This window comes from Ochotona princeps, chromosome 5, assembly GCF_030435755.1.
Source record: "Ochotona princeps isolate mOchPri1 chromosome 5, mOchPri1.hap1, whole genome shotgun sequence".
Taxonomy (NCBI): domain Eukaryota; kingdom Metazoa; phylum Chordata; class Mammalia; order Lagomorpha; family Ochotonidae; genus Ochotona; species Ochotona princeps.
The window spans coordinates 88,966,782-88,979,101 of NC_080836.1; the positions used below are offsets into that span (position 1 = coordinate 88,966,782).

The window sequence follows — 12,320 nt, forward strand, 5'->3', positions numbered from 1 at the left end:
GTTTGAGTCCTAGCTGCTCCACTTTCCATCCAGCTCTCTGCTTCTTGCCTGTAAAAGCAGCAGATGTTGGCCCAAAGCCTTGGGACCCTGCTCCTGAATGGGAGACCCAGAAAAAGCTTCTGGCTCCTGGTTTCAGATCAGCTCAGCTCCGGCCATTATGGCCACTTGGGGAGTGAACCAGCAGTTCTTTCTCTCTGTCTCTCCTCGCTGTAAATCTTATTTTCCAATAAAAATAAGTAAATCTTTTTTTAAAAAAAATAAAAGGTTGAAATTGTTGGATTTAACCTTATAACTCAGTGAGTCTAACAAGTCTGATTCATGGTGAGTAGATTTTGCCAAGTGATTACTTGAATTCCCATGGGCAGATGTCACATCTCCCCTAGAACCTAGCAGCACACCAAAGCTGGTTTTTCTGTTTGTTTTCAAATGACGTGCAATTGCCCCTGAAAATGACATGGCCTTGCTTCAGAATCCGAGGGTTATTTTGTCATTCTCTCATTGGGTTTTCTAAGAAAAAAAATCCATTTAGGATCTTCCCTCATCACCAGGATGTTTAATATGACAGGTTCTTAAGGTCCCATGCTATGTCAGTTCTACTTGGCTATAGGCTGGATTTGCTTGGGAACACTTTCCTGCCTCGACCTCACTTACAACTGGCAGCTTTCCATGGTACTGAGCTGCATGGGCTGGAGCAGTATTTCCAAATGAAGAGTATGAAGAGACCTACCAAGCATTCTGCTGTTTTTCAGGGATGGGAGGTGTAAAATGCCATGATTTGATGTTTTCTTTGGAGGGGTGTTAGAATGCGCACCAGACCACAGTAACCCCAAAATCTTCACTGATGTACCACGACCCTGAGAGGTCACAGGACTTAGATTCTGAGTGCCACCCCCTTTTTTTGGCCAAGATTTCAATACCATTTGGCACAGTACTCACCTGACCTGATGCCAGTGGTGGAATCAATGTGACAGTCTGTAGAACGTCCTGTCGCCACAGGTTCTTTAGATCGTATTACAAGAGGACTGCAGGATTTACAGAGTTCTGGAGCTATATTTATATCTAGTTATACCCAACATAAATGTATACTTTCGTCCGTTCTAAGTGAATAGTTTCTGACCTATCATTCTTTTAACAAAGTCTTAATTTATGTATATTTCAGAGGCAGAGAAGTAGAGGACAGAGAAAGCCTCCATTTACTCATCCACTCCCCAAATGCCTGCAACAACTGGAGCTGCTGCAGGCTGAAGCCAGGAGCCAGGAACTTCTGGGTCCCCTAGTAATTCCACATATTTTAATAATCAAAAATGCAATCTGATCTTCCCTATTCATTACAAAAACAAAGACTCTGGTAACAATTTATACTCCTTAGCTGCAAACAAACACATCTATTTTGACAACAAAAAAAATGCAAAAACACAGAACACAAATTCTGAGTATAGAAATGAAACAATGTGACATTCTAAGATTTTCTGATCATTTTATTTGTTTCACTTTCATATTTTTACCTCCCAAAAGCCTGCAGAAGTGAGAAAATCCATCAGCAGGCTAATCCGAAACAGGATTAGACAGACGAGGACTAAGCGCACTAAACAGAAAAAACAAAACTCAGATTTAGGTAGAATTTTTCCTGAAATAGGTCAGTTAGATTGGCCTGCAAAAAAATAAAAATAAATAAAAATAAAAAGGTCTGCATTGTATTAACACATGGGTATCATCAATCTCTTCCGGGAAACATTTTAAACACTGCATGTTCTACGAGAAAAGCTAATCAGGGTAGGAAATTTTTCAACTCACAATCCCCGTGGACAGACTAAATACAAGTTAGCTTTAAACCTGAAGTCAGAAGGACAGCATCTGTAAAAATAAAAAAATATTTCTATTGCTCTCAACAATCTATTGACTAGCTCAACCAGTCCTGAAAGTCAGTAAAATGAGCCAGGATCTTGGCAAGCTCCTTGCTCAAGCAGCAAGTAACTTGTGAGATTCTCCCTCTCCATGTGTGACAGAAGCAAGCTGCATTGATAGCAGGGTCCCATTCTGACCATTATCTCCAACATGGACGAAAGTTCAGCAATAACCTCCTTCCAGGCAGGCTTGCTTGCACGGCTCCAAGTCTACAAGAGAGATCCCTGAGCAGGTGCAACTCTCAGACAGTGAACTGGAAACAGATTAAAGATGAGAAGGAAATGAAGGCCATGTTTCCGTTTATAGATGTTATCCCAGATAAAATCTCAAGGGCTTTCAGACCAGAAGTTGATAATGTGCAAAAATGAGGTAACTAGACATTAGTAACATGGGGAATTTACAATGTATGTACCAGGATGAAAAGACAGAATGTTTTACAGGTAGCTTCAAGCAGCTCCACTGAGGAGTACTATTTGAAATTCACATCCAAGCAGGTTGTGTAGATGTTGCCATTCTCTGCTACCTCTGCTTCTGAATAATTACAGTTGATACTAAAAGTGATACTGTGACACATTCCAGGGTTCTCCCAATCAGAGGTTATGTGATGGCTATTGCTGGCGATTGGTCTGGATTTCACAATCATTTTAAAATTGGTAGCCTATGTTAGGCTTAATTGGTCCTATTTTTATTATTAATTAGAACAACCCACTTTTCCAACAGGATTAATTATTGGAGCCTATTGCACAATTCCAACTGGGACAATGGACTTTTGGAACTTCAACATCTGTAATGAACTATCTTACCGCCCAGCTTGCCTGTTAAATGTAAGTCTGCCAGGCCACAGTGTAACCAGAGCATTTCAGGGGTAGGGTCTTCAGGAAGGCCTCACACATTTCAGAAGCATTTTTCACTTAGTCAGCCCTGTCCTTGTTCACTCTCTTCAACACTTGTGTGGCTGTTGAATCCCAAAGGAAGAACTGCCATTCTGCCTCTGAGCATTCCTTTAGGGACTTGGAAATGGACAGTAGTGCATTTCTTTCCGGCCGTCTGCCAGGCAGGGGACTCCAGGGTTCTTGGGGTAAGCCTGAATGGCAATTTTAAAGAATTCTTCTGCAGCATCAAGAGTAATGAGACGGTCCTGCCAAATTATAAAAAAAGAAAGAAAAGAAAAAATGATGTCAAGCTGGAAGCCAAGCCATGCCTGCAGGAAAATCAAACCAGCAACAAAATCCACCCAGAAATTATTAGTAAGTACAACACGTCAAATTTTAGTCCACAAACTTAAGAGACATGATCTTACTTACTTATCCAAGAAATGACTCAACACTCTCACAGTCCTTCCAAATGACTCTTCAAACTTAGGTTCCATAAGCAATATTTCTCACATGTCTTTGATGGATAAAGAGTTCAAAAATTTGACTGCACAGCAGAATCAGTGGGAAGATACAAACTCTTGTGCCAAGTTTCAACAGGTTTAGCTATGAACCAGACTTGAGTGAATGAAAGCTCTTCATTCATCTCCACTATTGCAGGCCTCCTGAAAGCCAGTGTAGACAATGCCAGCTTTAAGGCCCACCTCACCCTGCAAGGGTGCTGGCCGTAGTAGAATGAGGAGGACAAGGGATAAGCAAGAAGGCAAAGACATCCAGCAAAACCACAGCAGGTGCAGAAAGAGATGTCTACTTACCACAACAAAGAGGTATCTTTCTGAGAGTTCCCAACTGGTTGGGAAAATGTTGGTCTCTTCAGCTAGTTTTAACAGCATCTCTCGAGCCTTCCTGGTGTTTTTGGAATCACTGAGGGTGCTGAGTTTGGTCACAGACAACAGAGAGTCTGCTTCCTTTTGAAAACCTAAGGTAGATAAATGTATGCCCCAGGTGAAATCATCATAAGGAAATGAGTGCCAGGGCCAGTGGTGCATAGCCAGTAAAGCTGCCCCCTGCCATGCCAGGAACTCAGTGCTATTTGGTTCAAGTCCTGGCCACTCCACTTTTGAGAAATCACCATGGTAAGAAACATGGTCTTTCAAAGTAGAAAGGTCATTTTTAAGAAGAAAATACTCCTATTAACGGGACATAATATGATTAAACCATCAAAGAAAATTACTTTTTTTTTCTTTTTTTTTTTTTTTACTATTTTTCGGATTGACATCATTTCATAACAGCCACATCGATCACAGCAACAATAACAACAACATCAATAGGAGTATTTTCTTTTTAAAAAATGATGTGTTCAAATTGTATGAAAGGCTCTTTCTTTGATGATGATGGTCATGGTTTTTATTTGCCAATTTGTTATGATAATATTTTTGTTGATTAGATAGGTATTAGAAGATGAACTAACCTTCCATTTAAGGGATATAAAATATATTGTCTTGATGTATTATCATTTTAAGTTTTGCCAGGCAAGACTTAACAACATTTTGTCAAGAATCTTTCTATCTTTATTTATGTGTTAAGCTGCTTTATAATTTTACTTTGTATGTTGCTTCTATCATTTTTGGTATTTGAGATATAATAATAAAATATGTTAAAAAAAAACAAAGTAGAAAGGTTGAGGGTTCTGAACGTGACAAATTTACTTAAAAAAATTTAGAATAAGCTTGTTCTGTGATTTTTTTTTTATCAGAACCCTGGCAGCACTAAGAGAAGTTTTGACCCCCATGCCACAGGATTTTTTTTTCTTCCCAGCCTTGAAGCTTTTCTTTTATTTCTGAGAATTTTGCTGTCTGATGCCAACAGTATTTCTTCCAAGCAGCTTCATCTTCTCAAGCTACAATCAACAGGCCATCACCATGCTCTGATTTAATCACCCCATAATGCCAGAAGAGTAAGTACTGTGTCCACCTGACTTCCCTGCCCTGCACTGCCCTGTTCTGAGGACAGGTGTAGGAACTCTTGGCAGAATACATCATCAATATGTGGGCTGGTGACAACAGAAAGACCAGGCAGCTATGCTTGAGACATTACAGCAGGACCAGGCAAACTTTAGCACGCAGTGGCCTTCCTCATTACTAACACTACCTTCCTAAAACCCACAGCGGAGAAAGTGAAGTGATCACAACTCTATTTCTTCTTGCCATTTCACCATGTCTTCCCAACTTACCCAAGTCTTCTAAAATGCGTTTCCACCTGTTTCTCACTTCCCTTCGAATCTGCCGCAAGGAATAGATGTCATAGTTGAGTTTCTGCCACTCCTGTAAGGAAAATAAAAATCTGGTTGTATTTTTCCTTTTAGCCCAAATCTCCAACTCTTAAAACACACATTGCTTAAGCAATGTGGTTCTCCACTTCACTAATTTCCAGAGCATGTCAACAAGAGAAGGGATTGAATGAGATGGGGTCATTGGGAATGCCACCAGTTGGCACTTCTGGAGAATCCAAACCAGGTGAATTGGCACTACGTGCAAGTTATGTCACTCAAACCCTTCACATTACATGTTCTAGCAACTGCACAGGTCTCCTCTGTAAAGAATACTAATAATGATAAATAGTCTATTTACGACTGGCCTAGCAGTTAAGCCACCAGTACCCAGGTTCTGGTGCCAGCTCCATTCCCAACACCAGCTTCTTGCTAATGCTCACCCTGGGAGGCAGCCAATGATGGATGGCTCAAATTCTTGGGTCTCTGCCACCCAGATGGAAGACCTGGATTGAGTTTTTGGCTCCTGGCTTCAGCCTGATCCAGTCCCAGGTGTGGTGGACACTAAGGAACAGGACCAGAGGATGCGAGCGCGCACTCTCTCTTTCATGTGTGTGTGTGTGTCTTTCAAATTAATACAAATTCCCCCCAAAAGGATGCCATAAATATTTAAAGTAAATTAAGCATTACACCTGCACACACTGAACACCTATAAAGCCATTTTATAGATGAAAAAACTGAGACCCAAATGTCCTACTGATGGACCCAATATCATACGGATAACAGAAATGAGAACCGGTATTATTGGGAGTCATCGGCCCAAGTTCATGAGCAAACTGATACACAAATCATCTATGCCTCCTGCTGACTGACTCCATGCTGATATTCTTCCACCATATCTCAGCACTGCAATCTAAAACTGAGTTTCTGGCTCCAGATTTCAGCCTGATTCAGTCCCAGTTGCTGTGGGAATTTAGGGAGTGAACCAGTGGATGGAAGATCTCTCTCTTCTCAATCTCTGTAACTCTGCTTTGGAATACTTTTAAAGGGGCCTTATCTACATATAACAGTCATTTTATGCAATAAACGTTTTCCCCTTTCTTAGTAAAGACAATAACCATACAGTTAATATAAAGCACAACTTCAAAGAACACCATTTCATTCTTTTAAGATTTTTTTTTTATTGGAAATGCAGAGCTGCATGGAGAAGGAGAGACAGGGACAAAGATCTATCCGCTGGCTCATTCCCCAAAGGGCCGCAATGGCTGGAGCTGAGCCAATCTGAAATCAGGAGCCGGGAGACTCTTTGCAGTCTCCCACACAGGTGGAGAGTCCCAAGTGTTTGGGTCATCCTCAACTGCTTTCCCAGGCCACAAGAAGGAAGCTGGCAGTCAGACATGAACCGGCACTCATATGGCATTCTGGCACTTGAAGGGGGAGGATTAGCCAATCAAGCCATTGTGCCAGCCCCAAAGAATATCATTTTAAATGATCAATTTAAAACTCAAACTATGATATCTTGATTCCTCTCACAGAAAATGTTTCAAGAATGTCATTATTTTCTATGTTCTTTTCATAACTTGTCTTGTTCGTTCCTAATCAACTTTCATGATTTCATAAGAAAAAACAAGTTGGCTGCCATTCACAAATGTTTATAAGAAACCACTTGGAAAAATAAATGCTAGTTAATTAGAACATGTTTTGCTGTGACTGCATCTTAGATCTTGCATCTGATGACAGGCATGAAAATGCATGGGTTTTCCTTCACTGTGTTCTCAAAGTCAGGAGGCAGAGACTTTCCTTGTACTGATTATTATCATTATGATCATCATCATCATGATTATAATTATTATTTTGAGCAAAGGAATGTACACCCATGCGTGTGCACAAGTGTGGTGTTTGTGGTCAGGGGCAAAGTCCTTGGACAAAGTTAACTAAATCATATCAGAGCAACATTGGACTCATCTTTGACATCATATAAAGGCAAACTTACCTAGCATTCCCCAACAGACTGTGTCAGTCAAGAGTGGAAACACTCAAATATTGTTTGCACTGGGTACGCTTTGTTGCATTTCATTGGCCATACTCTTCCCTACTGGAAGAGACAGTGGGTGCTGAGCCAGCCCCACTGATGACTGACACCCTGACTTTAGGGAAGCTCCCCACCTCACTGATGCAGATGGTTGTTGCATCTGCAACACCCACCTCACTGGCTTACAGTGAGAACCAAACTTGTTGACCCAAGCTCTTGAAGTGGAGGTTAATGCATATCCACCTCCCAATCAGTGCCAGCCTGGGAATGATCTGAAGACAGGATGCATTCCATTAATCAGGCCATGCAGGAGTCCATTTATCAGACCCTCCAGTAGAAAAATCTCCCCACATTTAGCACACCCGGTGTGATTTTACTTTTCCTGAAAATGGTTTCATCTTTTCGGACATTGTGAATATTCTAACTTATAGCTCTTCCTTGAAAATTTAGAACTTTTAAGGAACATATATAGGATTTAGTGAGCATTTTTGAACTACCGTTACTTTTAAGTACTTTTTATTGTCTTTATGCATAAGTTTAATCTTGTACTCCTGTCTTCTAGTTTGTGCTATTATTGGAGATTCATCAGTTTCCTTAAATACGTTTTAATAAAAAGACTACAGATAAATAAAATATTACACAGTGCACACTAGGTTTATCCTCGATGAGACTGTCCTTGTTTTCTGGACTTAGCAAAAAGTTTTCAGACACTCAGTCACACTTGATTAGACACCCACTCATTCAGCCTACGGCTTCTGCTTCCCACATCCCGATAGCCTTAATTTACATAACTAACCACTAGATGGCTTCATTAACCTGCAATTCAAAGTCTCCACTAATTTCCTCTCAGCCCTCATGCCTTAGATCTTATTCTAAGGGTAGCGAAATCTACTTTTCAGATAACATTCATCATTGGCTCATCCAGGTTTCAGGCTACTTATACATTAAATATTATAAATAAAATGAATTATAAAGACTTATTTACATCTATCCCAAATATCAAGACTTTTATATGAATTCATTTAGTTTGAGTGTTTGTTACTCTGATAAAATGTTTCATAGAAAAGCAGCCCACAGCTAATCATCAATATGAGATTTAAAAACCTGCTAAGGATGGATCTCAGCTGGATCACATTGTTGGCTCTCACCCTCCTCCACTGCGGCTCATGGCCTGGGAGCGTCTGGTGGCTCTCACGTAGCACAGTGACCACTAGGTTCACATGAGCTGTTGCCATGACAGGATTTCCTTACTGTGCTTGAACAGCAAGTCTGTGCACACGAGTACATGCGGCTGTGTGGAAACAGGGCCATATGTTCTTCATCCACGCATTGCCATTGAATTCCGTATCTTAGCCCTGGTGAATCACTCCACAATCAGTGTGGGGTGCAGATGAACGGAATGGGGATGAGGGTTAATGACACTGCACTGCTTAGTTCAAAAGAGACAAAGCAGCAGATTTTAGGTGCCTTCCTGTGCGTTGGCACCACAATTATTGACTGAATAATTTGGTATTCATCATGTAAAGCATACTTATGAATATATCAAATCATCTTGTTGTACAAGGTACTTTTAAAAGGTTCACAGAAGATAGAACTGAAAGTTGATTTAATACAAAAATATTTCTAAATCCATTTATACAACTATATGCAGCCTTGTCACTACTTAGCATTCTAAAAACACTTGATCCTTATTATATAATGTTGGCATAATATAAGCAAATTCATGTTCATTAAGGCAATTGAATGTCTATTTATCTAATATTAACTGGGTAAGTGAAACAAATATTTTTATTTCTTGTTTGAAAGGTGATTTAGGGGTGGCACAATGGCGTAAGCCACCACCTGCAACACTGATATGCCATATGAGGGCTGGTTGAAGTCCCAACTGCTCCACTTTCAGTGCAGCTCCCTGCTAATGCACTTAGGAGAGCAGCATAGCAGAAAACATAGCAGCATAGCAGCTGTAGTTTGTGCCCAGGGCTAATCCACAGTGCCTCCCCGGAATTCCAACCAGATCCAACCAGATCAGGGAAGCAGAATGGTGTGGAGATAACTGGCGAACTTCTTTCAAAAAGCCAAAGGATACATTATGGAATTGACATGGTTTTGCGTAACCAGTATGTTAAAAAAAAAACAAAAAACAAGTTCTTAACCACAACCTATGATTTGCTCATTGACATTTCAATTTTAGTTTGTATACAGGACCAGCTGCTATATACCTTAAAATGGCTATAAGGTACCATTCAGCTGTCTCGTGTCTATTTCATTTTAGTATTTAGCCATTTGTTGTGTTGAAGTATAATTTTACTGATCTTGGCAGATTTTAGGATAATCTAGATCTTGATTGAATTTGAACTGTAATACTGCACCAAGGTGGAGGAATCCACCAGGGGGGAGGGGCGTTGGGAGGGGTAGGGGGATTCCCAGAGCCTATGAAACTGTCACATAATGCATAATAATTAATAAAAAAAAAAGTCAAAAAAAAAAGCCAAAGGATAGGAGTCACACTATTACTGGTGTTCTCATTCAACTCTTACGGAGACTCAATGAATCCCTTTGCTTTGTTCCAGAATGTAACATCACCATCTGAAATCACAGTGCATTTTTGATTGACAATAACTTTAAGCCAAAATCTATTCACCGTCTGAGCCCCAAGCACTAAGAGGACCTGTCTTTTGTCTTTAAAGGGTGGTGAAAAACCACCTTCAGAGGAGGATGTTCATAACCAAGGTGAAAAGTGCTCTGTTGTCTGTACCCTCCCCTCCAAAACAACCTGACCACAGTCTGAACTGTAATAAATGACCTATATTATGTTTGATTTGCACAAAAATCCAACAAAGAATATTTTATGTAACTTACACCATTCTAAGCTGCCAGTAACAGTCAAGCCAGATTGAAATATAATTGCACCTATTTCCAAAGCCCATACACCCTTAGAAAAAGAAGCTGAAAACAATTAGTGTATCTTGTCTTACATAGCTATTTAGGTTAGGCAATGCACTCACACGATTCAAAATTCAAAAGGTGTTGAAGGTTCTATCTCCCCTGGCCACCCAGGCTGCCTCCTCTACAGGTAATTATAATCAAGTTTTCCTACATCCATCTATTTTTTCCTCAAGTAGTAAAATTCCATATGCTGTTCTTTTCACTTAATAATGTATTTTAGCAATCACTCTGTACTAGAATATAAGCTTCCTGTTCTTGTTTGAATTTTTTGGATCATGGAAGATAGCAGAAACAGAACCAAGAAGTTTGTTTTCCAGTAAATAAGTATAGTATAGTAGGTTGAGTCTCTCCCTGTGGCACCAGCATCCCAGATAGATGCTGGTCCATGTCCTGGCTGCTCACTTCTGATCCAGCTCCCTGATTATGGTCTGGGAAAGTAGTGGTGGATGGCTCAAGTCCCTTGCATTCATGTAGGGGATCAGAGGGGAGCACCTGGCTTCGGCTCAGCTCTGGTTGTTGTAGTCACTTGGGGAGTGAACCAGCAGATGAAGGACCTCTCTGTCTATCCTTCTATCTGTAATCTGTCCAAAAAAAGTAGGAAGGATTACTAATGCATAGAATAAAGCCATTTCGTTGTGAAACATACAACAAGGTCTATAAAGAAAAACACACAGATTGAAATGTAGGAGGAATAAACAAAAATACACCCTACTCTTAGGTGGTAAAATATAAAAGTGCAAGCCCCACGGACCCGCCCACACAGCAGTTCATTTGAAAACAAAACTTAGAGCTGGAGCAAACCAAAAGAGCAAAATCCACCCAAAATATGGCTTTCGGTCTGCATTTGTTGGGCACCTGTTTTGTGTTGAGCACAGCACCAGGCTTACAAAGAAAGCAAAGAACATTAACAGTGTCCTAAAGGAATGAAAACACAACCCACCCAAAAAATCTACTGTAATATTTTAACACCACTTTCAAAAGGAAGTGGTAATCTATGTTCTGGCTATGGTTTGCTTAATCCCCAAATTCTTCTGTTCAGCATATTTGGAGCTGAGTTGTTGGGAGGTAGTTAGGAGAGGGGAGGTCCTGAGCCTGGGTCCCTGGTGATGACGTTAGCGACTTGATAAGAAAACCAAGAGAGAATCAAGCCAACACGCTTGCTCTGTTTCACAGACAAGGCCCCCCCACTACTTAAGTTATGACGCAGCAAGAAAGCCCTTTCCAGATGCAGCTCCATGTGCTTGGCCTTCCCGGCCTCCAGAACTAAATAAAGCCCTGTTCTTCCTCAACGGCCCAGTCTGTGGTGTCAGTTATGGCAACGGAGACCAGGCTGGGACAGTCCTCTTCAGAGAACACTCAGGCAACTGCCTTAAGAGGGCCAAGTAGCCATGCAGGCAGGAAGAAGGTGGCACAGACGACAGAATACTTGGAACCACATCATGGTGCCCACGCCAACAGACCTGGGAACTAGAGGACGTGGCAGGACAGGCTAAGTGTCCTGTAACAGCTGATGTATGGAAGAAAGAGCTCGAAAATGCATAACTAACAGGTGGAAGTTACAAGAAAGATCACTGTAAGGAGAAACTTCTTACTCGCAGTGAGAGCTCTGTAAATCATGAGCCCTCCTTACCTAGAATGCGGAAATATAGTTTCCATACTTTACTCAGAAGCATACCATTTAATCTATAACTAAAAAAGGTATATACACTGCTTTAATATAGATTTTTTTCCTGTCACCTGATAAAATCCAATGAAGATTTAAAGCCATTTGCAAACATTAAAAGGATATATTAACAATAGGTAGATGCATAAGAAGAGTTAACAGAAGCTATATTTAGAGGCCATTCACTACCTCTCAGGACATTTCTCTAAATTACATATATTTGCTTGATTAATCCTCATAACAGGATACATTGCCCTGTGAGATAGATACTATTATAATAGATCTTGAGAATAAGGTAACTGAGGCCCAAACAAGTCAAGCAACTTGCTCAGGTGTATATACAGTGACAAATGAGGAGCTAAGACTCCAATCTTTATATTGATTTGAGAGCTAGAGATTGATCTGCCTGTGGTTCACTCCCTAATTAACCACAACAGCTAGTGCTGGGCCAGGCTGAAGCCAGGAGCAAGGAATCCAATCCAAGACTCCCAGATAGGTGGTAGGGACCATGTACTTGAGCCATCACCTGCTGCTTCCAAAGATACCAGGAAGCTGCAGGGGAAGCAGAAGTCAGATGCAATCCCCAGCATTCCAATATGGACTACAGGCAACCTGCAGTGGCTCAGCCCATGG

The 12,320-nt window shown here is 40.8% G+C and overlaps 1 protein-coding gene across 1 annotated transcript in view; it reads right to left on the reverse strand.

The window, feature by feature from the left end:
* Positions 1-2,855: 2,855 nt before the first annotated feature.
* Positions 2,856-12,320, reverse strand: part of MREG (melanoregulin) — a 56,852-nt gene continuing 47,387 nt past the window's right edge. Inside the window, exons 3-5 of the mRNA XM_004576847.4 lie at positions 5,011-5,101; positions 3,593-3,756; positions 2,856-3,043 (exon numbers count right to left, since the gene is read on the reverse strand). Of these exons, the coding sequence (XP_004576904.2) occupies positions 2,909-3,043; positions 3,593-3,756; positions 5,011-5,101 (390 nt within the window). The 3' untranslated portion in view covers positions 2,856-2,908. The remainder of the gene's footprint in view (positions 3,044-3,592; positions 3,757-5,010; positions 5,102-12,320) is intronic.